This window comes from Botrytis sinoallii (assembly GCF_014898435.1).
Source record: "Botrytis sinoallii strain Bc 23 chromosome Unknown BSIN_027, whole genome shotgun sequence".
NCBI lineage: Eukaryota > Fungi > Ascomycota > Leotiomycetes > Helotiales > Sclerotiniaceae > Botrytis > Botrytis sinoallii.
Window position 1 is genome coordinate 432,434 of NW_024066054.1, and position 25,004 is coordinate 457,437.

General features: G+C 42.0%; 10 protein-coding genes across 10 annotated transcripts; 5 read left to right on the top strand and 5 right to left on the bottom strand.

The window, feature by feature from the left end:
* Positions 1–108: 108 nt before the first annotated feature.
* On the bottom strand, positions 109–1,380 carry EAF02_010755 (uncharacterized protein; the record flags this gene model as incomplete). The annotated part of the gene is made up of 1 exon (XM_038906803.1): positions 109–1,380. The coding sequence occupies one exon, from the start codon at positions 1,378–1,380 to the stop codon at positions 109–111; it is 1,272 nt and encodes a 423-aa protein (XP_038753351.1).
* A 1,557-nt stretch (positions 1,381–2,937) lies between these two features.
* Positions 2,938–3,468, bottom strand: EAF02_010756 (uncharacterized protein; the record flags this gene model as incomplete). Its single annotated transcript, XM_038906804.1, has 1 exon — positions 2,938–3,468. One exon carries the CDS (start codon positions 3,466–3,468, stop codon positions 2,938–2,940), a length of 531 nt encoding a protein of 176 aa, XP_038753352.1.
* A 2,109-nt stretch (positions 3,469–5,577) lies between these two features.
* EAF02_010757 (uncharacterized protein) lies at positions 5,578–6,057 on the top strand (the record flags this gene model as incomplete). Its single annotated transcript, XM_038906805.1, has 1 exon — positions 5,578–6,057. The coding sequence occupies one exon, from the start codon at positions 5,578–5,580 to the stop codon at positions 6,055–6,057; it is 480 nt and encodes a 159-aa protein (XP_038753353.1).
* Positions 6,058–7,091: 1,034 nt separating this feature from the next.
* EAF02_010758 (uncharacterized protein) lies at positions 7,092–7,715 on the top strand (the record flags this gene model as incomplete). Its single annotated transcript, XM_038906806.1, has 1 exon — positions 7,092–7,715. One exon carries the CDS (start codon positions 7,092–7,094, stop codon positions 7,713–7,715), a length of 624 nt encoding a protein of 207 aa, XP_038753354.1.
* A 1,992-nt stretch (positions 7,716–9,707) lies between these two features.
* Positions 9,708–12,068, top strand: EAF02_010759 (uncharacterized protein; the record flags this gene model as incomplete). The annotated part of the gene is made up of 3 exons (XM_038906807.1): positions 9,708–10,457; positions 10,483–11,468; positions 11,522–12,068. The coding sequence occupies 3 exons, from the start codon at positions 9,708–9,710 to the stop codon at positions 12,066–12,068; spliced, it is 2,283 nt and encodes a 760-aa protein (XP_038753355.1).
* Positions 12,069–12,264: 196 nt separating this feature from the next.
* On the bottom strand, positions 12,265–13,623 carry EAF02_010760 (uncharacterized protein; the record flags this gene model as incomplete). The annotated part of the gene is made up of 3 exons (XM_038906808.1): positions 12,265–12,350; positions 12,404–13,362; positions 13,415–13,623. 3 exons carry the CDS (start codon positions 13,621–13,623, stop codon positions 12,265–12,267), a joined length of 1,254 nt encoding a protein of 417 aa, XP_038753356.1.
* A 1,153-nt stretch (positions 13,624–14,776) lies between these two features.
* EAF02_010761 (uncharacterized protein) lies at positions 14,777–18,460 on the top strand (the record flags this gene model as incomplete). The annotated part of the gene is made up of 4 exons (XM_038906809.1): positions 14,777–14,936; positions 15,016–15,242; positions 15,291–15,586; positions 15,630–18,460. The coding sequence occupies exons 1-4, from the start codon at positions 14,880–14,882 to the stop codon at positions 18,458–18,460; spliced, it is 3,411 nt and encodes a 1,136-aa protein (XP_038753357.1). The 5' UTR covers positions 14,777–14,879.
* On the bottom strand, positions 18,394–20,312 carry EAF02_010762 (uncharacterized protein). The gene is made up of 3 exons (XM_038906810.1): positions 20,072–20,312; positions 19,577–20,019; positions 18,394–19,520 (listed from the first exon to the last, which is right to left on the bottom strand). The coding sequence occupies exons 1-3, from the start codon at positions 20,139–20,141 to the stop codon at positions 19,020–19,022; spliced, it is 1,014 nt and encodes a 337-aa protein (XP_038753358.1). The 5' UTR covers positions 20,142–20,312; the 3' UTR covers positions 18,394–19,019.
* Positions 20,313–20,544: 232 nt separating this feature from the next.
* Positions 20,545–22,377, bottom strand: EAF02_010763 (uncharacterized protein; the record flags this gene model as incomplete). Its single annotated transcript, XM_038906811.1, has 4 exons — positions 20,545–20,626; positions 20,787–20,864; positions 20,915–22,083; positions 22,138–22,377. The coding sequence occupies 4 exons, from the start codon at positions 22,375–22,377 to the stop codon at positions 20,545–20,547; spliced, it is 1,569 nt and encodes a 522-aa protein (XP_038753359.1).
* A 677-nt stretch (positions 22,378–23,054) lies between these two features.
* Positions 23,055–24,779, top strand: EAF02_010764 (uncharacterized protein; the record flags this gene model as incomplete). The annotated part of the gene is made up of 1 exon (XM_038906812.1): positions 23,055–24,779. The coding sequence occupies one exon, from the start codon at positions 23,055–23,057 to the stop codon at positions 24,777–24,779; it is 1,725 nt and encodes a 574-aa protein (XP_038753360.1).
* Between the last annotated feature and the right edge of the window lie 225 nt (positions 24,780–25,004).

A 25,004-nucleotide genomic window follows, 5' to 3' on the forward strand; every position in this document is an offset into this window, starting at 1 on the left:
CCCATCCAAGGCGTTTATAAACGCCAAATTTTAACTCCATTGTCTATATTTCCATACATTTACTCATTAACTCCTCCATCTAGTAATCCCCCCCTTCTTTTCAATCTACTAATAAGCCCAAAAGCTATCCGAATCAGTCGAACAATTATCGCATCCATCTCGCGATTGAACCAATCCATTCTCTCTTTCCACCTCCATATCCTTCCTCCTCACAGCATCTAGAACTTTCTTATCCTTAGCATATTGATCGCGCTCACCACTAATAATCCTATCAATATCTCCCCAATTCTCATCATCCGGAGCCATCTCCCTATGCTTCGTCCCCTCATCAGCAATATGCGGACCATCCGCCGCCGTTGACCAAGGTAACCCAGCAACCCACGAAGAGGGCTCTTGGCCCGGGATTCCCAATGGTGCAGTGGTCGCGTTGGAGGTGGTCAGATAATCCGGGGGGAGCGGAGGACTGCGTAATCGTTTGGGGGGATTTGGGAGATTTTCACGACGCGGTCGAGGGGGTGACGCGGCGAATTGGAGGCCCCCTGGTTTTTTGGTCGTGGGTGGTCGTCGGATGGGGCGTGGGAGGTTCGCAAATACTACTTTGCGGCGCGTGGGTGTGGTTGGGTGGGAGGAGTGCGCGCTTTCCCGTTCGGGCTCGCTGTGGTGGCTATCGGTCGTTTTGGTAGTTTGGATGGGTTTGGTGGCTTTGGTGGGCTTGGTAGCTTTGGTGGCTTTGACAGCTTTGACAGCTTTGACAGCCTTGTCAGCTTCGGCAACTTTAGTAGACTTAATCGCATTGATCGCATTGATAGCTTTGGTCGCATTAATCGCATTGATGACTTTGGTAGGCTTGGTATCATTAACAGGATTGGTATATTCCCACTCCTCGGTACTCCTAGATGAAGAAACCGCACGGCCATTTTCCTCAGCATCATACGGAGAAGTCTCATCAAATGTTCGATAGCGAAAGTAGATTCGTCGCGTGAACAATCCTTCGAATTCCCCGTGAGATTCGTAATTATATCGCTGTCGAAGCTTGGTTACGTGGATTTTGCAAAGGTGGTGGAGGAAGTAGCAGAGGGAGAAGAACGCGCAGCATGATATGATGAAGAATAGGGAATAGAGCGTGATTCTTGTTGTGGTGTCTAGAGTCTCTTCGGGTGCGGAGACTGTGTTTATAGTTTGGTTTGGGAAGAATGACGTGGCGTGGATTCTTCGGAACTGAGTGGGTAGTGTGGATGCAGAATAGTAGGGTGGTTGAGTTGATTGAGTCGGATAGGAAGGTGAAATTGGTGGAGAGACGAAGATAGCATTCGACGAGCTAGTTCCTGGTGGGAGGGTACTTTCGGTGAATCTGCCATCGGTAATCATCTTTGTGATCATTATGACGACGTTGAAGTTGGTTTTAGATGGTGTTCTTATGATGAAGATTTGGTGATATCAGGATAGATGATTTTGAGCTATTCAGAAAATGTGATATATGGTTATGTGACAACAAGTATATAATGTAAGATGTGATGAATATGATGTTATTATGTATTCAGAATACTCTGATAAATGTTTCTGTGCGATGCTTTTTCGTGCGGTGTATAGGAAAATATTTTTGAGAGAAGGAATTATTCAAATACATTCTCATCAAATATATTTCTCTTAAGGGTTCGATATGGGAATCGAAACGAACTAATGTTCTAATTCTCACTCTAGGCATGCGCCAGTGTCTGTCAAGCACAATACTAATGACGCCTTCCATTGCTTGTCTACTGTTAGTAACCCCAATTGAAGTCAATATCAGAATACCAGTGGTTGTAATGATGACATTCAGAAGCTTGTTAGACTTAGTACATAGCTTAATTTTTTTGATCGGTAAACTGGGGAAGGATTGTGGAGTAAAAGTCGAACTACTTTCGCTTAGCCCCCCTTTAGTTTTGGAGTAAGTGCTGTTGGAGCCGCGCTAGATTCAACTATATCACGTGATTCAACTCTAGAGCGTTAGGCTAGACATAACTATTGGAAAATATGTTTTGTGTATGCGGTCTTTCAAGAAAATTTGATCAGAATTTCATTCCCGGCTTATGGCTGGGCAATATTAAGTTTTGCATGATTTTTGATTTTTGACTTTTGATTGCTGAATTTGTGTGATTGTAGGTCACTACTATAACTCTACCTACAGTTCTAACACATCCGACATCCAGAAATTCTCTTGCGACAATCTATTTCGCTCACCCATAACTTATGACAAACAACCATAGTCTTTTAGAAGATACTTCTACCAATCTACATTCCGGTTTTATCCCCTTGTACCATAAAACTACCCTTAAACTTATATCCCATCGAAAGATTCCTAGCCCAAAGGTTCCCAGAAAAAAATTAAGAACCCCAAATCTCAAATCTCAAAGCCCAGCTCCCACTCCAAAGCCCCGACCCCGATCTTTGATGTTGTTGAAACTGAAAGAACGCACATATATTTCGAGAATATATTTGATAAATCCGTAATGATGTTTGATGGAAATCAGAGCCGCGCGCTTGTGTTCTGAGAGCCAATGGAAAAATCGTAGATATTAATCCAACACTCTGCCTATTTTTGGTGTGAGAAGTCTTTCATAATAACAGATTCATTCTTTTGGGGATTGAAGTGAAGAATATCAACATACCTTGAAAAATTCTGGGCTCAGCAATCGGCCCATTGACGACATTCAATCGTAAGCAAAATCCTTTGCTTGAGGATATATGGTCCAAAAATTCTCAATTCCCAAATTTTTAGAAATCAATCGATGGCTCTACACTCAGAAGATAGTCTAATGGATGTCAGTGATATGTTCCGATAGAGATGTGAAAATTTCTAACCTTTCAATAAATTCATGTCGCCGATTCAAGGTACAACCATAGTGTTCAAGCCCTTCTCAGCACTGTTACAGTACTGCTTTTCAAAAGTTCAGTAGCTCATTCTATGGTCATTCCATAATTCTCAAGATTCTCGAGTGCAGTCAGACGGAGATCTCGAAGTCTTAAAACATCGCCATATGTCCCCAATATCCTATTCTCAACATCATCGGCAACTGAAGGCTCCAATCCAGCCTGTTCTTTCCTCCAATAAATAGCATCTATGTCCTGAAGATCCCGGGCTATCCAAGCTTCGATAAATTCACAGTCCATTTTACCACCCAATCTGGTACAAACCCTCGCTAGTCTTTTTTCAAACTCTCGGTGTTTCAACTCTTCTTCGAGCTCGCGAGCCATACGCATTTGGATCCTGGCATGCTTACGGCCAGGTACGATTTGAGGAGACCATCCGAAAAATTCAATTGAATCATACATGAATTCTTCAAAGCACTCTCCCATCAATTTGACACGAATAAGACATTCATAAAAGACTATACTCACCGAAAGGGCATGGAGGACTTCAAAGTAGTGTATAGAATCTCCCGAAGCAATCGAGAGGGCGGAATACATAAGCACACCGAATGAAAACATGCCTATCAAATATAATCGAAATTGATGGCAGCCCTTCCAACCCTTTGATCGGTAGTAGATGTACTGGATTAATTCACAAAGTATCCAACATAGTACAAAAACTGAAATACGCTTTAAAAGATTCGTTATTAAGAATATGGCTCTGTAAAGAATTTCATTAAAACTCTGATTCTGTTGTTGGCACATGGTTGTTAAGAATAATTTGTTTGAAGATGAGATGGAATCCTTGAGATTATACAAGAGTGAAGAATGACCTGACTTTTTGATGTACAGTAACCATAAGCAGGGCTAAGTGTCCTCATGTGATGAAATAGTCTAACTGCCTGTACTAATCCTTTTATTGGGTGGGCGAGAGATTATCTTGATTGATTGATTTTATTAACATCCTTTTTCAGTCCATAACTATTTAGGACAACTAGATTATAGGGGCCTAGCAAATACTATTGGATATCTACAATAGATATATTCAATTTGGAGAAGTAAAAACGAATACTAAGGAACTAAGCCCAATCTCTATTCGAAATACAAATAAAGATAATTATTTTTATCCTTTGAGATACTTCCTTTCTAACTCTTTCCCTCCCCTAATCCAATTAAAATATCCCAATATCCAATTTCTCTTTTTTTAAAATCCTAAATCCAATTTGCTATTCCTCTCTTTCTATAAAAAACAAAAGTTATCCCCTCCCAAGTTGCCTCCAATATAGCAAAGGGTTCTCTTGCTAATGAAATAGCAATAAAAGGCATCACTTTTTTTTGTCTTTATTTCTTTTAAACTAATCCTTTATATATTTTATAAGCTTGATATCCTCCAACTCTTATTAGATATATATAATCGAAACTGTTAACAATAATAGAATAGAGCCGAGCCCTAAGCCTATATACAAATCAATTCGGAAAATTCGAAAATTCGAAAATTAAAAGGAAAAACGTTGTATTATATCGATACTCAGAATATAATATTAATTTGAAAGCGATGGCATTCTCTGTATTGTGTTGTTGTGGTATTCGAATAGCTGAAAGCTAAAGAGTAAAAAAAAAAGGGATTGTAGTACGAGTAGAGCAGCGACAAGCTCTATATCGAAAAGACTCTTTTAAAAAGAAAATATCTACTATATATCTTATTTCTATAAAGTAATAATCGATAATAGATATTGAATCTGATTGGGGTTTTCATAATCTTCATATCCGTATCTAAACTGATATTCAACTTTTTATAGATATTGTTATTGTAAAATCGTAATATAATCCTTTGTTATATCTCTAATATCTCTCTTTTTTCAATTCTTTTAATTCCATTTGCAATTCAATCTTAGCTTTACAGACTCTCAAAAGAGAGCTAGAGGTTCGTAGGATGCACCGCGTACAGGTGTTGAGTCTTCGCATCCTGAGAGATTATCTTCTAAAGTAGTTATTTTGAAATTTTTGATGCCAAGTGTCATACTCTATTTCATACTTCTGTTTTTAAGCCAATCTGTAGTGAAGAAAAGCTCTTGTAATCTATTCTTTCCATCGATCTCGTATCTACTAGTAGAATTTATCACATTTTCTAGACTCTGACCAATATGATAAGGATTCCTTAAAGAGATTATGTCGTTTTCAATGATCGATATTGAACTAGTTAGCCTGGAGTCTCAGAAATCCCAAGCGCCTTATGATTGACTTGCACAATGAGAGATGTAGTTTCCCCAATTCCCACTCCGACGAGTAACAACGATGGCCCCTAAGATTCCCCTATATTTGAATATTGTACATAGATTTGGCAATTGAGAGCCTTTGAGAGGTGGGAATTCGAAATTACCGCCAGATTTACACAAATCCTCGGCTAGGAAGCCCAGTTTGACTTAATTATGATTACACGTCATTTTTCTCAATCACACACACGAGCAAAAAATTTATACTTGACCAACGGTGCCCTATACTAGAAGTTAGTACCAGTGAAAATTCTTTCTCTCTGAATGATGAATTTCTTAATCCCCATAAGAATCGTGATTTTGAATCACTTCATCTTCAAGGCAATTAAATAATCCTCAATCATCCAATCTCGTAAGTATTCCCCCCGGTTCGAATCATGAAAAGGTCTAATGATTGAAAAGTTCGAGTTCCAGGATGTCACCATTACCAAAAATCACCGAAATCACAGGGCATATCACAGATGCCATTGATATTACACAAGTTGAACTCACACTTTTGGAAACGCTCACATATGGCTTCTTCGCCCCATTGGGAATCATATGTATGATTTTCATTATTGCCTCGTGGATGGCGATACTCCTTGTCGCCATTCATGATGCAATACAGAATTGGGGATGTAGCTGGTTGGCAGTAAGCGAGAGAAGACCGACGTCGAAACTAACGAACGCGAACGTATATCTCATTTCAGATGATGAGAGAGCGACAAGCCCACTTTTGGATGTCAAAAAATGGTCGGAAGATGTGGGAGAGGGAGAGGACTTTTTCAGCAGCAATAGATTTCCGAATTACGGAACAATAACACAGATGCCGAGGCATGAGACTGATGATGTTTGGGAAAGCACAGCAGCGTCTAAAGAGATGACAAGAAAGTCTTCAAGTACCTATCAAATATAGAGATTCTGGTCTTTGGGGGATAATAAAAGGATTAGATGAAGTTGTTGTGGTCCTGAATCAACACTATGTGAACAAAAAGGGCTTTGACAAAAGTTTATGAGAGGAAAAAGTTTGATGGCATTAAATTTTGGAGAAATATCTTTCGGATTTGATATCTGATATGATAGAGGATCTCATTTTCAGAATTAAACAGAGTTGAATACCTATATACACCATTTCACTGACTCTAATCTCGGGGTCTTGCGTCTAAATCGTGGTCTATCATGAACAATGGGAATATATATTGTTGTTTTAGACATTTCATGTTGTCCTGACTACTCTTTGGACAGGAGTCTCAAAACTATTAGAAACGATCTACCAAAATAACTCATTGTATCATTTAACACTTATAATTACTTCTCTCACTTCTGGCATCCCTCATCTTCCGCCACATAGATTTCCAGATTTGCAAGGATTTAAATATCTGCAGTGTAATTGTAAATTTCTATTACCTGAATATCATCCCTTCTTCTTAGATGATAGCTCCAGACTTTAGAATGATTGATATGATAACAATAGACTCAGAATCAAGTCTTGCATGATTAGATTATGTTCGGGGAATTTGACTTTGCAGATCTCAGCAACTTACCCGAAAAAGTCAAGTTTGTGACGCCCATTGAGAACCAATGTCAGAATTTTCAGCCCTAAGAGTTTTGGAAGTGCCATTAGTGTAACCTAATTCTTCGAATTCTTAATCGGGCATATTTTGCTTCCAATGACAACATTTTTTCACGCATACCATCCGCTTGTGGGAAGACTTGAGTGCTAAATGTCAGTCTCAACGATATTTAAACCAGGTGTACGTCGTCGATCTACATGGACCAATTACCAAGCTTTGAACTAGGATTTTTTTCACAGATGATGAATCATAGATGGTTGTCACTAGATAAAATGTATAAATTGCGCCGTGTTTGCACCTAAACTTCTCGACTTCCAGAAAAATAAATCTTCCTATCCTAATAAATCTAAAGTACCAAATCTACAGCACAATAAAAATGCCTGCGCTACTCAATCTTCACCAAACACAATTGGGCCCTATTACCGAGCCCGTTCTCGATATCGTCAACGCAGTCAGAGATGCAAACGGACAAATACCGAGAACCTTTCCAACCGCGATATTCATGTATGGATTCGCAAGTGGGTTTATCGGTCTTATTCTTCTCGCTGCATTGTCTCATGGATTTCAACGTATTAAAGACGTGAAGTTCGTGAAATTTGGTCCCAGCTTCCCTGATCTGCGAGGAGGGGACAAATTCTTCCTCGAGCAGGAAAATGGTATCATCTACGAGGGTGTTGTCCGTTTTGATAAGTCAAGTTACTGTGATATCACAATTGATGAGGTGATGGAACAAAAGTCAGTCATCATTTCATCCTCTAAGTTAGAGCAGGCGGAGATAGAGGACGTTCAGAGAAAAGCAAAGAGGGAATTGAGAAAGGCGGAAGACGATCACGAATACAAAGCTTTTATGGGTAGCATTTCTGTTCATGGCTTTGCTTCTTTTGTGGATGCTATCGATGCTAATGTTGATAATGTTGACATTGAGGATGATGAAGATGAGGATGATGAGGATGACGAAGAGAAGGAGGAGGATAGGGAGGATGAGGATACCACAAGATAGATGGTGGTAGATTCTTTGAGATTGTTTTGGAGATATCAAAGAAAACCGTGGAATATATCGTGACAGTTGGAACAAGCCCTGATTATTGTGTTTGGGCGGAAGCTTCGCATGTTTCAGGTAATCTTCAAGATATCGAGAGGGGGTAAGGGATTCAATGGCTTGGACACTGTTTAGATTGATAAGGATTAATGGAAGATGGAGTCGAACAGATTCCGGATAGTGGGGTTGTATTATTGGGTGCGCCGATGAGAGCGGGGATTACATGACAGGGAATGGAGGAGCTGAAGTTGAGGTGGAAAGCAGAAACTCACCAGAAACTCACCAGGATGTTGAGAAATTTTGATTGGAGGTAATCATAATGTATAATTCAAGAGTATTATGCGAGAGTTGTTAACCTATGTGGTATTTTTGTTACCCAATACGGGTCCCAGTACTTGAATGTTTGTAGCGAATATCGAGTAATCTGCATCATTTAACCATTTTAAAATCTATCACACCAGAATTTAAAGCTGCTTCAAGTGATACGCCAAAGGTTTTATGATGACCAAGACCACAAAGACAGAGGATGAAGGTTGTAGCAAAACAGGCAAGATCGAAACTGAAAATTAGAGCTAGATGAGCAATGACTTCAATGCTGCCATTACCACAATATTTGCACGCGGCTAGAGTAGATAGTGGGGACAAGGAGAGATATGCCAATATGATTTAGTAAGAATTGCAGATTCCGGACTTCTTGAGGCGGCCGTCTACAAAATGATCGAAAGGAAAGAGACCTTGGACTGCTGCGGATATGTCAGCCACCCATGATTAGTAAAGCTTTTGATGAACAACAGGAATAGAAGACAAACACCTAGTACGAAAACTTCTAGCTACTTTAACGTAGAAGTCCTGAAGTAATTTACAACCGAGGCTTTCCCAGGTCATTATCATGATCTTGTGGTTTCCCATTTCTAAAGAGATCATTCATGGAAAGGCCGCACCGCTAACACTCACTCCATATAGACGCTCGAACCTGAAGAAGAAAAACAATATACAAGATAAATCCTTTCTAGGCTGGATAATACAGACAAATTAGATCTATTGTCTATATCTCCTCATCTCGAATATCGAATAAGCGAGCCTGTTGACGTGTGGTTTCTTGTACCACGACCAAGTCCCAAATCACAATAATTTCTCTCGCACCTTTTCAGAAAAAGTAATTCATTCACCGCACACATGAAGAAGATCTGGTGGAAACCTGGAGTCTAAATTTTGTGCTTATTTATTATGTATGAAAGACATAGAATGATATCTGGTTATATGGTCGCTACTTTTCTCAATGCCAAAATCCAAGCACCTCCAAACTGCTTGACGTACGCGAACATTTCGATTGCTCAGAGTTTTCTTGTTCTTTGTCGATACGGAATTGAATGGGACCTGGAGTTTTATTGAAGGTGAAATGAACAAAAAGTGTGTAAATTAAAACGCCCAATCAATCGCGATCTTGATCTAGGAGGCACAGTTCCGTTTGAGAAAAAGATCAGAAAAGGTACTTTTCTTCGCTCATCAAATGTCTTTAAAGTTTGCATGTTTCCATTTTTATTCTCTTAAGTAACAACATAAGAGAAGCATGCAAATCACATTCGTGACTTCCCGAAATGATGTCTACATCTATCCGTCTTCCTAGTCGTCGCTATTCTCTGCTTCCTCCGAAGCTCACTCTAAGTCGTACCTTCTCCATGTCAAACGCTCAACTTACCCTCATTCTCAAAAAGAACAATATTTCTCCCATTTTTCCATCAACATCACATCATATCATATCATCAATCTCATTGCACAAACTTAAATATCCTACTTTTTTGGTTACTATCATACTATACATACAATATATATATTTGCAAAATACATCACCATCCTCAGTATCGGCAAGAGAAACGCAACAAATCCCGTATTGATTTTCTATACCAGGGAAACCATCCCAGGACATTCTGAGAAGGGTTCCAACAGCACGAAATGCATCATCCATTTCAAGAATACTTTGGACAGGGTCTAGCCAATGAAAATCCAACGCCAAACTACCCTGAGAATCTCAATTTACAGAGCCCACAGCACCATAAAAACACTGGACCGAGTGTTTCGCAGCCTATAAGTGTCAATACTGGATCAGAATATCTGTCAAATCAATTTCATCCTATGATCGAAAATGGCTGGAATCGACCTTCACCTATGTCAGCTAATGGATCGAATGGAGGTCAGCCGATAGGATTCAATCACTTCAAGTCATACTATCCGAACCTAAGGAGTCATAATATAAGCGCAAATACACTTGTTCCCATCGAAGAAAGCGAACAGAGTTCTCAGCAGTGGCGTGAAGCTTTCCAAGATCAACTAAATTTCAATGCTCAATTCCAACAACCTAACGTAAATGCTGGTCAAATTTTGCCTCAAGCCACAATATTCAATGCTCCGACACCATGCCAACTACATCAATGGGTCAATGGAAGTTTAAGAACATTTGCACCCATTGCAGCATATGGCCCAAATCCTCAGCAGGTACAGGGGGAGTTCGATAATGGACTGGGCTTCGGGCGTCTAGACTCTAACGGTGGCTATGCTCCACAATGCAGGATACCACTATGTAAACTACGTGCTCAGTTGACTTCAATAGCTCGTGAGATCAAGCTAAGAACTGTGGAGAGTATAAGTGCAGGTTCAGAACATGCGCAACCTCAGGGAAACGAAATATTCTTTATGCTCTATCTTGTGTGTAACATTTCTTATCCTCCAGACCTGTGCTCCTTATACTGATCTGCAAAAGGTTGTTTTAGGGCAATATTTCCTACAAGGAGGATGCGTTTGGTATACCAACCTTCCTCCTCCAGCCCCCAAGATTCTCACGTCATCTCGGGCCACAAATTCGTTTCTTTCGAGCCCTATCCCGTTTAAGCTAGACACGAGCAAGAGAAAGGGTCAAACAAATGATGGAATTGATGGAAACCAATGCGCTCCTAAGGAAGTAAGTCCAATCGATACTACAGACCGGGACACTGCTCTTCATGATCCGAACTACTTTGAGCTCGATGACGTAGGTTACCCTGCTCCTCTGGACTCTGGAGGTAGTCTCGTTGATCCAGACTATTTTGATATTTGTTCAGAGTACTCTCTTAGTATCTCAATAAATGATGGAGGTTCTCGTTCTTCATCTCCTTCCCACAGGCCTGGAAAATCGAATGGTAGTCTCTCAACACCCCTCAGGCGAGTCCGTTCTCTTTCACCTTGTGCGCCGGTGTTTGTCCCCTCGAGCGAAGGTCATCAACCAGTTTCGAGTGTCAATGAAGATCATGGACCGCTGGAATCTCCAGACAATAAAATATCATCAAAGAGTCATTCTGAACCAGCAAAAGCTAGAATTTACTCTCCATGTATGAAACGTGTTTCGCTTGTGGATGAGAAGATGCTTACAGACCCTTTTGTCTCCAAAAATTCATCAATTAAAACCACTCCGTCTGTGAGATACATTCAGCGAGATCGATCCTACTTGTCGACTCCGCCGACTCCCATTAGTCCTTTCCTTCACACTAGCCCATCCGCTCTCGGTAGTCCATCCCCTAGAGAACGATCTGTTGCTCCGACACCAATGGAGATCCTTAGTAACATCTGTTTCATCCGTACGAAGCCCGGCTCAGGAATAAGGATCTGCATCCTTCCGGGTAATACCTGGGTTGATCTTCCCCAGATAGGGATTCACCACTATGACCAAGATTTACCAGAAATGTGAGTACACGTTACCCCTACCACGAGCAGACTAGCACCTAACTTTCATGCAGACATTATGTGATGGGTTCTGCAAGCTGGTTCTACTCACAGCCATGGGTTCCGATATTATATCAGGAGATTCTTACTCGTAAATCATTGAAAAGGTTTGAGAAACTCAAAGAAGCGGCAACGCAGTCTGTCCTCGAGCTATCGACTATACCAACTGGATATGTAGACTTTTACGGAAAACCTATTTTTTTTCAAGCAGGCAATTCTAGGCCTGAGCCTAAAGCAGTATCGTGCCCCAGTGGCGACGACTTGGGTGTCAACTGGAATGCGACACCGGCCGAAAGGAAGAGGATTAAATTAACCAAGTTAAGACAAATGTGGGAAGAGTGGCAAGAAAGAGCGCGGGATGCAAGGTTCTTTTGGCATCTTTGGGAGCAATGGGGCCAAATAAAGGGCTGGACAGATGAACATACCAAACGCGGAGATAATGCAAAGGGAAAAGAGGTGGACATGCCGGATCATTATAAATTGATGAAGATAGTCATGTTCACGTCTAAGAATGGATTTGGCACCAAACAGATTGGCCCCGAGGACAAGAAGAAAATTTGAATGGAAGATCGATTAAGCAATTTAACAGAGATTGGGAAGAGAGACAGAGAAGATTCGGTAATTCAAATTGGTGGAAATGAGAAAACATGGAGGTCTCGAAGTAAGGAATGATTACACAGCGATAATGTAATGTAATCTCAGCGAAATGATCGATTAGAAATTAGCGTATGGATTAATATCCCAATTTTGCTGAATTCTATGGTGCACATTGGGCATTATACTCTCCAAATTCCACGTGATCCACCTCGCGACTATTGTGTTGACCTAGAATATTCAGAGTTGCTGTAGGAATTGATCAGCACAAAGCATGGATGGTCACATTTAAGACTCCAGACTTTGTGGCCATGTGCGATGTGAAGCAAAGAAAGCAGGTAGGCTCACCAGTTCCCGCGCCCTCATCCCTTCTCCACCCAATTTTTCAAGTCCGCCCATAGGATCCTTTGCGAACGTAATCAAACTTCTCATCATCTCCTTACTCAACCTTTCTTCATCTCTCGTATTCGAAATACCACTTACATCCCTGCCCACACCGTGCCACATATTCAAGTCACTCGAATGATACGCACCACTTGTTAGATAAAGACGCGTGTTGTCGAAATCTCCAAAATATCTATACAAATAAACAGTGATATTATGCTCCAAGCGTGAGAGGACAGATTGGATCGCGGAGCAAGTAAAGGTTTTGAGGTTGAAGAGATCCCACTGAGAGCGGCTGAGAGTGATGTTTTGGGCAAAGGCGGAGATGGCGTGGAAGCCTGACTCGTGATTCGCGTTGCCTACTAGGTATGGTAGTTTAGCGAATCTCCCAGCGATGGTTCTGGTAGCATAGTCTGAAAACACAATGTTCTCGTCGATTGTTGGTGCGAATTGTGTTCGTGGTAGAAATTCCGTGGGTGTCAGAGGTAATTTTTTGATGGCAGCCAAGATGGTTTGGTATGGTATCTCCTGCATGCAGATCACAACATCTGTTTCGACGCCACTCTCGCATCCGACTAGAACGGAAAGCTGATCCCAATATGACTTGCTCAATTCTGGACTATTAAGTTCGTCATTGATAATTCCGGATATGGACATGAATGAAGAAGCAATTGGATCATCTGGCCAGGCAAATGCATGGTAATGAATAGATAGTCCACCAACTGATTGTCCGTACATGAGGATTCTAGATGGGTCTCCTCCGAATGATGCAATGTTTGCTTTGACCCATTCGAGGGCGAGTCGTTGATCCAAGATTGCTAGGTTAGCGCTGGGTAATAGTGGTGAGCCTGGGAATCCAAACACGAGCAGTCGGTAGCTAGTATACTTTAGTTCGTCAGTTGAATAGGTTGGAAGAAAAGAGTATATACTCAATAGTCACAACAACGACATCACCAGTAGCAGCAAGATATTGTTCTTCATAAAATGTGTTGTTGGTACTGCCGGATACAAATCTCCCGCCGTGGATGAAAAATAAAACTGGCTTAAGCTCTTTTGGTGATATGGATGAAGTCCATATATTGAGTGCTAGACAGTCTTCACTGAAACTCCAGACCCGTCCCACCAGTAGCTGTGGCATATATGCGGTCGAATGTGGAAGATTTGTTAGGGAAAGTGGGGAGAGGTAGAGCGGGGTTAAAGGGACATGCTCTTGGGAATGATGTTAGGTGGGGACTCAATTGCATGAACCTATTAAGCGCAGTGGAGGATGATCCGCCATATATGCTCCGAAGTATCCGCTTGCTAATATATTGTTCCTGACACAAACTTAAAGTCCAAAGAGAGCAAAACCTACGGTGAATAGTGTGAAGCCTTGTATGTATCAGAGGAAATGAATGGAACTGGAGGCTGAAATCTCAAAGAGCTGTTGGTTGCCTGAGCATATCGAATACCTAGGAATTCAACAACACCACTTTTGTTTCTTGCAGGATGTCCAATGACTATTCCACTTGTCGTTTGCACACGAGGGATCGCATTTCCCCTAAAGTCGACGGTTGACGAGACAAGAGTCGCAAAGAGAACTGTCCAATTATGGGTAATGACCTTCATATTGGTGAACTCATATGTAGTATCATATGTAATACGTCGTCGATACTGTATGACATTTCGTGAAGTCTACAAGATGGTATTGAAGGTAGTGAAGGTATTTTGATAGTAGGATTTGTAACACAGAAGCTCTGCAGAAGATGCTGGTGGTGCGAGGTTGATATTGATATCTGGATAATCCGGATAAATCCCGGAGAAGATCAGATACATATGTAACAGGGGTTCGGCAAGGCCCACTCAGCCTGATCGGTACTTTCGATTTATACCTTGGCATCAAACACACCTACCTCTTCACTACTCCTAATAGATATTCAAATATTCATTAGACAAACGTTCTTTTCAATAATTTCTTCTAGTATGTCTTCGACTGTGCCCCCTTTCTGCAGACTCCCAGAAGCCACTCTACATTGAGGACATAAAATGGCAAAGTATCAAAGAAATCCCTGCCCCCGTTTATCGCGATCGCCCCCTGCTCGAAACCCTACCAACCAATAAAAGCATCATTCTTCCCCGATGCGGAAATTAACCCTGTATTCAGCGCGCCACTTAAGGGTAGTATTTTTGCTAGTTGATGATCTACGGTGAAAATATGCACCATAAATGATAAATTGGCACATTTGAAAATCACGAAGAGCCCCGAACGTTTTGCTTCATATTATTTATTGTTAATTGTTATCCATATATATTCCTTGGCATGAGCGGCTGGATTGGATCGATGCAGACGACGTGTATGAATAGATGAATGGAGTGTGTTGCGATTGAGAAGTGCTCGAAAGAAATTAGTGAGAGATGGCGATTTTGAGTGTGTTAGCTGAAGGGTTGAGGTTGGAATTCAAGAGGGAATTGGTAAGGTCTCATCAAGTCTCCAAATTTCCCGCTCCGGCAGCAATCTTTACTAACATTCGAATGTTCTTTTGTTTTCTAGAATCAGAGTTCTGATCCAAGAGTTGGTTCTTCAAGAGATAATTCCACAAGTTCGACCTTAGCAGCTGCAGCATCAGGGTCCAATTCCTCGTCATTCTCTGCACTGTTTTCCACTTTAATACCCGTGGGCGTATTCGCTGCAGTCTGTACCATCTCATTTCTGGTGCTACGGAGGAAATATCCAAGAGTTTATTCACCACGGACTTTCTTGAGTAGTCTAGATCCTCAGTGAGTTAGATGCGCTTGATGACAAAGATTAAACTGACCTCAGAATAGTGAACGAAGTAAGGAATTACCATCTGGATATTTCAATTGGATCAGACCCTTTTTCAATACTCCAGATGAAGCGGTTCTCAATCAGTCATCGCTAGATGGGTACTTATTCCTTCGATTCCTCAAGATTATGTGTGCAATATGTCTTGTAGGATGTGGCCTTGTATTTCCCGTCTTGATACCTTTGCATGTACTCGGAGGTGCTGGCAACGAACAACTTGATCAATTGACATTCGGAAATGTTGATAACCCAAGAATCTACTATGTACACGCGTTCCTGGCATGGCTCTTTTTGGTGGGTATAATTTTCTAAATACATGAACTTTACTAATAAATAATTAGGATTTATCATGTATACTGTCTCCCGAGAGTGCGTCTACTACATTAACCTCCGCCAAGCATATCTTCTCCATCCGTACTATTCTAAGCGCTTGTCATCGAGGACTGTTCTATTCACGTGCGTTCCACAACAGAATTTGGAAGAAACTAAATTACGAAAGGTATTTGGCGATTCTGTCAAGCATGTTTGGATTCCAAGAGAAACCCGAGAGCTGCAGGATTTGGTGGACGAAAGAAATCAAACTGCTTATCGATTGGAAAGGGCCGAGACAGCATTAATAAAGCTTGCGAATAAGGAGAGAAACCGAGCACTCAAACATGGCCATCCAGACCTTGAATCGAGCATTGGTATCAATTCTGTTCAAGAAATAAAGCGTGGATCTTCAGATATTGAAAATCGTAGACCAAGCTTAATCAGAAGTCCAGCTGATGTAAATCCTAGGGACATTGAGGTTTCGGAAGATCCCATGTCACCTGCAGATATACTAGTAGGGCCGACTTCCAGTCCAATCAATGTAAAGGAAATGGAAGCCAGCGTGACCGAGAAAGCAATGTCGCAAACCAATTCTCAAGCAACCACCGACGAAAATCCCACAACCCCGACTTTGAAATGGGGAGATAATGGATACGGAATGTCTGGGCCTCCTCCTGGAGTAAGTGGATCAATTGCAGCACAATGGATTCCCCACAGCTGGAGACCGACACATCGACCCTTATCAAATTATGGAAGAAGCGTAGATACCATCAAATGGACACGAGCTCGACTGAAGGAAATCGCGCCACAAATCAGCAAACTGAGAAGAATGCATCGACAGGGAAAAGTAAAGCCATTACCTGCCGCGTTTATTGAATTCGATACTCAGGTCAATGCTCAATCCGCCTACCAAACATTATCTCATCATCGAGCATTTCACATGACACCACATATCAATGGAATTCGACCACACGAAATCGTATGGGAATCGCTTCGCATGAGATGGTGGGAACGTATTATGCGTAATTTTGCGATCCAAGGTTTCGTGGCCTGTATGGTCATATTTTGGTCCATTCCTTGTGCATTGATAGGAATAGTATCCAACATCAATTTCTTAACCACAAAAATCCCATTCTTGGGTTGGATCAACAAACTTCCATCTTCAATTCTGGGTTTGCTTACGGGCTTATTACCAGCTCTAGCTTTGACATTTCTTATGGCATTAGTTCCTGTCATTCTACGACATTGTGCGCGTCAAGCTGGAATCCCGTCTTATTCGATGATTGAGCTCTACACACAATCTACTTACTTCATATTCCAAGTTGTACAAGTATTCCTTGTAACAACTATCACTTCTGCTGCATCGGCAGCATTCGAGAAAATCATACAAGATCCCACTTCTGTGCGCTCACTACTTTCGCAAAATCTACCTAAATCATCAAACTTCTACGTTTCGTATTTTATCCTCCAGGGCCTCGCCATGTCCGCCACGAGATTATTGCAACTACCTGCTTTGATTCGTCACTTAATGTTTCAGAATGAGCAAAACCCAAGGTTGATGATTAACAAATGGCACCGAATCCGAATCGTCCATTGGGGAGCTGTTTACCCTGTGTTCACAAATATGGGCGTAATAGCCATAACATATTCGCTAATAAGTCCGCTGACAATCGTATTCGCTCTCATGGGTTTATATCTCATCTATTTGGTATCGAAATATAATCTCCTCTACACCTATTCCTCTGAGATATCTACACGAGGACTGCTGTATCCACATGCTCTCAAGCAACTCCTCACAGGTGTATATCTTGCGGAAATCTGTCTCATCGGTCTTTTCGGATTACGAAGCGCATTTGGCCCGTTAGTGATCATGTTCGGCTTAACAATCTTCACAGCATTAATCCATATAAGTCTCAACGAAGCACTCGGTCCACTTCTCTGGAATCTTCCCCGAACCCTTGCTGTCGAAGAATTATATCGCGGACTTGCATTTAATTCGGATTTGCAAACACCCATGCCGACTATGGATCGTGGCAATGCCGCCCATAACGGAGATGAAAATGGGGATTCATTTTTTCCTATGCAGACACCTGTACAAACTCAATCCCAACCAGTAGTATCAACATACATCAGCCACCGCACATCCACAACACCCAATCCACACCCCACCATCTCCGAAGAGACCGAACCCGAATCCGAAAACCACAAAAACTCCTCTCCCCACGACGACTCCGACTCCGAGCAAGAAGACGAAGACGAAACCGATATCCACGATCCCAACCCCCAATCCCGCTCCGCAGCCAAACGAATCGAAGGGCTTCCGCACCTCTCAAAACTAACCCTCACGTTCCTCCTACACGCTCTAAAATCCAAAATCCAACCGCATCTGCACCGCCTAACCCCCTACCTAACCTACCTCACCCCGCTCATCTCCCCCATCTACGACCCCTCCTCCCCTCCCAACTTCTTCATCAAATTCCTACACCCAGAAATCTTCTCCGACTACCATATTCTCCGCGCCCTCACTGCTTCTTTGCCGCTTATGCCCTCCGGTTTCGAGTATACGGCAAAACAGCACGAGGATGCGTATTTTCCGCCCTGTGTAGCGAGGGGTCGAGATCCAAAATTGTGGATTCCGAGGGATGAGGCGGGGGTGAGTAGACAGGAGTGTGAGCATATGAGGAAGTTTGCGGGGATGGAGTGTAGTGATGAGGGGGTGGAGTTGAAGTTTGAGAATGAGAATGAGGAACAGGGGAAAGGGAAGGGGAAAGGGAGATGGGGGAAGAGAAACGATGGGACTATCGTGGTGAAGGATTTACAGGCGGAGAATTGTATTTGGGTGAAGGAGACGAAGTTTTAGATTGGAGGGATTGGAGGGGGCACTGGGATGGAAAAGGAGGGTTCCATGAATGTGATGATCATGATTGGGAATTTTGGTTGGTATACTATGGCGTGGTTTTGGATGGATGATGGAATTACAAGGCGTTATATTGAGTATATAGAGAAACATAATTTCATTCAATTTTTAAATGTACCTTATCTAAATAGTCTCAAAAAGTCTTAAAGTTGTACTGGCAAGCTTTCCCAATTTCTCTAGAGCAACCATTGGATCATAGTGACCTCCCCCCCTCTTTAATCTATCCACGTACTCATGTCTCACCACAAGCCCACCAGTGAGTGGATGTATGGATTGACGGAATACTTCCCAACTATCGAATTTTATAACAAGTTCATTCTTCGATTGTTTGATATGAGAAGTTATAATTTAATTGTCACATCTCAAACAAATAATCGTAACAATATCTAAAATACATATAAAAGCTGATATATCAAGAAATATCTCCAAACCCTTCAAGGTTTTCTGTAGTATCCCCAATATCTGAAATTCCCCGCACTTCAACTAGGTAGGTACCCCAAGCTTAATGAAAATAGGCACTAGCTACCGCTTTCGTCTTAGCCCACGCCTTATCCAACGCTTCCAGAATCTCCTTCGACAATGGTTCCTTTTCCAGATCCACCAAATTTTCTACCAAATGTTCTTCGCTGCTCGCTCCAATAATAATTTTATCCCCTCTCTCCGTCTCAAGCCCACTATGATGCACCAACCATCTCAATGCACATTCGCTCTCGGTTAACCCCTCCTTTTTCGCTGCTTCTCTGATGATGTCCAAGGCGTCAAACATGGTATCATTCCAGTATCTCTTCCTATACATTTGACCTTGCAGATGCGAATCATCGAAACGAGAAGTTGCTTCGACGGATTCCTGATTGCGATGGTAGCGTGAAGTGAGGTAGCCGCCGGCGATAGGGTTGAAGGCGTAGAAAGACATGTTGTATTTGTGAAGACAGGGAAGGAGCTCTGGTTCGATGGAGCGCTGAATGGCATTATATACACCTTGGTATACTGAGGGACGGATCCACTTTTTCGGTGTCAGTTTCGTTATTCTACAATTGAATGACGGTCGAAGAGACTTACATTGTTTTTGATGCAAATTTCTTGAATGTGTGCAATCTCCCAAGACATGTAATTACTAACACCCAACCTGTTGAATTTTCCTTCCTTGTACAAAACATCGCACATGGCAAATGTTTCCTCGTAAGAAACACTTCTATCTGGTCCATGTAGATAAAAAAGATCGACCTTTTCAACACCTAAAGCTTTCAAGCTTTTGTCCAAGTGAAGTCTGAGATCATCCGCCGAATGCGTAATCTTGGAACCAGTCATATTGTTAGGATACAGTTTGGTAGCCATAATGATACCACGGTCAGTGTATGAGGGTTGGAGTTGTCCCAGATATTCTTCTGATGAACCCATGCCGTAGACGCGGGCAGTGTCTATTTCATTATGACCATGTGACTGAAAGAGTTCGATCATTGAAGAGACATCTTTAAGATCATGGACTCGAGTTTGCATGACACCTTGATAAGTGTTAGTTCCAGAGCATTGCAATTCAGGAGGAAAACGACTTACCAGGCTTCCCAAATGTCATTGCACCCAAGACAATGGGTATCTTAGTCTTTGCTTGTGTTTCTGCACCCATATCTGCTGATAGTACCAGTATTTTTGTGTAAATATAGAGACTGAAGATAAGAACTGTGATGAACTTCGTTTAGAGATTTGGAGGAAGGCCGAGTTGGTTCTTTTGTAGGGTTTGTTCGAGATGCGAGTAGAAAGATGGTCAATTGAAATTAAATGGGAGGTTGAAGAAAGTCTTTATATATTTCTTCTCAGTACTGGTCAACAAATCAGGAATTTATTATTTATTTGTAAATTATCCCCCATCTGGCGATAACGGATTTTACGTGCAACTTTGGTGGAGTTAAGATTTTCGGCCGGAAAGAGATCGACCGTTTTGTTACCGAAATCAGTCGGGATGTAACTCGAAAAATGACATTTCGATGATGTAAGCTAGCATCCATCAAACGTTTCTCCTGCATCTAGAGCTAAAGCATATATTGGAAATATGGATTCTCCCTGTCGGTTAAATCCTGAAATGCCATTTTGTCCCTACTCACTTGATCTAATCTGCAGGATGTCAGTCAGCACGATTTGATACAAAGTGACATGAGAGGACAGCAAGATATATGGAGTAGAAGTAGGTATGCGAAGTGTTCTGCCAATTCAATACAGCGAACGTGAAAGTATCCTGATATCGTCTAGTTAGATAAAAGTGGTATAGACTTACTCCATTAATGCTCTCTTGCGATTTTCTTTAGTCAGCACAGCATACAACACCACTGCTGCTATAATTGTAATGCAATAACTATCTCGCATCAGTAATTTCACCGTGTGTTCATTCAATTTGTAACCTACCAAATGATTAATCCTAACCAAAGCTCTGGATAATGTCTTGATTTCGTTTGTGATATGATCAATTGAGGTCCTACAATATTACCAACACAGTATGCCACAAAAATAGTCGCTGCCATGAAACACTTTTTTGTTTGACCTGCAACATTGGCCATACCAATCGTGATAATCAAGCTCACTACAGGACCAAAAAAACCAACAATAGTATACCCGACAACTGGAGTAGCTGCATGATGATGCCAAGAACTTCTCCATATCATTGCACATCCAGCAATAACTGGCAGACAACAAATAACGAGGAGGATGATTCGTATATTTCGAATATGCGATGAAAGATAACCAGTAAGTAAGATAAAGATCAAACATATTGCCCCAAGAGGAAATTGGAACAAAATAGAATCTAGAGTTGAATACCCAAAAGTAGAAACGATGAGAGGGCCAAAACCACTGACTGCTCCGTTGACAGTGTAAGCGGAAGCCATCATGATAGCGACGAGCCATACTTTGATATCCAGTAAAGATTCCCTGATCTGATACCACTTGAACTTTGTGCAGCGAATTCCGGTTTGACCATATCTTAGACGTTCCGTAGCAACCATACGCTCATCTGTCGTAAGAAACCAAGCTGAGACTGGGGAATCTGGTACGAAGAAACAACAAATTCCGAAAAGGAAAGTAAGAGACCCGGCAAGTAAATAAATGTACTGCCATCTTTTAAGGTCTCCACCATCGATTTGTCCGAATCCATAATTCAGTGCACCTCCAATAATGGTGAAAGCCCCAGTTGAGGAAAACCACCAACTCTGTCTTAGAGATTGCTCGGATTGTGTGTAAAAGGAACTGATTATACACATGAATCCAGTTGGGATGATACTTTCGACAAAACCAAGGAAGAACCTTTGTGCATATAGACCGCGCCAATTTGTTACAGCAGCTGTGCACATGCAGATCAAGGCCCACAAGCATACCACGATCCCTATGATCCTACCCATATTAAATCTTTGCAAGGCAAATGTCATTGGGTATAGACCCGCCAACATGCCAAAGTAAAAAAGTGATGTTGCCCAACTAAGACGAGAGGTATCTGTAGTATGAGGGGTCACATTGGTATTGGCGATGGAGAGAGATAGATCAGTCGTCATGCCAAAGAGGACTGCGGATCCTAAGATTGCCTGAGAATTGTTAAGTTTGGAATTGATCTAAACAATGAAAAAACTATATCCTACCTTGTCATAATAAACAAGCCCATATCCAATGAACATAGCAGGGACCAGATATCGATCTATCTTTCGAACGACTCGAGCTTCTACCGCGGGGTCAATTTCATGACGATGCTCTCCCACCACGGCGATAGCGATATCTTTATCCTGGTCGGCAGATGGTAGAATAGGGCCATCTTGAATTCTCGGAGGCTCTGACGGTACCTGCTTCTCCTCCGCAGCTCCAGCTTCAATGGGAGAATTCATTGCGTGTATGATGAATGGCACATTGATGAAGCTTGAAAATATTTTGATACCTGGATAAATAGAGCCGAGTCTAACCTAAACTAACCTGAACCCTACATGACGGGAATGTCAAGGGATGGCCCGTAGCTTGGGATCTGATCTGGACTCATCGTGGCTTGAAGGGAAGACCTTTGGTACGATATCGCACAATACAGTATCAACTGATTCTTCGTTTTGAGCTTGTATGGTCGAGGGCGACGAGTACCTGGTAGTTGAGTAAGGAACCCACGATGTTGTATTGGTGTTGTATCAAAGTAACTTCACTCAAGTAGGTACGTACTGCATTTTGAATTACTCTGTGGAAGTGATCATGGACGACTCACGACCAGCTCATCGATTGGACCATCAAGATCAATGATAAATGAAGATATAATAAATGCCATTCGCCGACATGCTTGAATTAGTATCGTGATGAAAGCTTCAGATATCGAGGCTGGTGTAGTAAATTTTATGTTCTATCGTACACCGAAATCAATTGATGTCGTCGTGATTGAGTTCTATCGTAGTTTCAGCTACTTCCCGTCCCACTGTACGTAGGTCTAGGCCTGACTAGCCAGCCGTGCGGTATCGAGAAAAAAATTATTATTGTGTAACATTGGAATGTCTTTGTGTAACATCAGCCACACCAATTGAAAGACATGATTTCAATACGGCGAGCAGTTAATAAGACTGCGCCATTAATAAGAACTTCAACATTTCCCATAAGAAATAATCTCATCATCCGATCATTAACGACGACCACCCCTCCAAATCCTTGCAGGCAATGGCAGGAAGAGACAAAGCAAACTCGAACGAGAGTGAATATCCGATACTTTTCCAATTCACCCCATACCTCACCAGCCCTCGCTCTACACAACCAAACCGTCGAGAAGATATCCACGAATGTACGACAATTCTACGATCGCAAACAGAAATTCCGTATCAATCATGGTTCTACGAATAGCACACGAAATAATGGCAAAGGCAAAAACATAATCAATATTGGCGGGTTATCGCATGTATTGGAAGTCAATCCCGCAACGCAGACAGCATGGGTGGAACCAAATGTGCCAATGGATAGACTGGTAGAGGAGACATTAAAATATGGACTTGTGCCGCCAGTGGTCATGGAATTTCCGGGAATTACTGCTGGAGGAGGATATGCGGGGACATCGGGTGAAAGCAGTTCTTTTCGACATGGTTTCTTCAATGAGACGATCAATCGGGTTGAGATGATTTTGGCAGATGGTCAGGTTATTCAATGTTCGAAGACTGAGAGGCCTGATTTATTTCATGGCGCGGCGGGAGCGGTCGGAAGTATGGGAGTTACAACGTTGGTAGAGTTGCAGTTACAAAAGGCGAGGAAGTATGTCGAGACTACATACCATCCGGTATCTGATATGCCAGATGCAATCAAGAAGGTTGAAGAGATGACCGCGGATCCCACGATTGATTATGTAGACGGAATCATGTTTTCGAAAAAGAAGGGTGCTATTATTACTGGTCGTTTGACAGATACCCCAACGGAGAATACTCCAGTACAACGATTTAGTAGTGCTTCGGATCCTTGGTTCTACATGCATGTAGAATCTAGTATCGACAACAGCCAATCCTCCCCCCGATTCGCTATACCTCTCGCAGAATATTTCTTTCGATATGACCGTGGAGCGTTCTGGGTCGGTGCTTCGGCCTTCAAATACTTCTCATTCCCATTCAACAAATTCACACGTTGGTTTCTAGACGACTTTTTACATACACGCATGCTATATACTGCACTTCACACCGCGGGAATGCCACCCGGGTACATCGTTCAAGATCTCGCATTACCATATTCTACCGCCACAGAGTTTGTAGAATACACCGACGAATATTTCGGTATCTATCCCTTATGGCTCTGTCCCCTAAAGCAAAGCCCTATGCCAACCATGCATCCTCACTCCGCCTCCTACGAAGCCGACGGTAAAACTCTCAAGCCGCTCATGAACATCGGTCTCTGGGGCTATGGAAAAGAAAAAGATTTAGTAAAAGCCAACATCAGTCTCGAGAAAAAACTCAAAGAGCTCGGGGGTATGAAATGGTTATACGCACAAACCTACTACAATGAAGAACAATTTTGGGAAATGTACGATCGCAAATGGTACGATGGATTGAGGGAGAAATATGGAGCAACCACCTTACCAAGTGTTTATGAGAAAGTCAAAGCGGCGCCAAAAACAGAGGTGGCGAAGACGCTGAGCATTTCGGAAAGGATCCTAAAAGCGTGGCCTATCAGTGGATTTCATGGCATCTATAAGGCGATTCAGAGTAAAACTTATCTAGCAGCAAGGGCTTCGGCATGGAAGACTCTTGATCTGGCGGCGAATAAAGAGAAAGAATCTCGTTAATTGCGATTTGAGCCTCCGGCTAAGTGGCAATGTGTCTCATCGCGACAGAAGAGTATTTACCCTCGTGATTCAGCGGAAACTGTACATACATACCACATTTCAGCAGAATAGACGATGTACAATATAGCATGTATAGAATTACAAAGGTAAAATGTTGAAGGTCATTTGGATTAAAAAAAGAGCTGCGACATTTTATCGCATGTGCATGCACATGTAAGTACATGT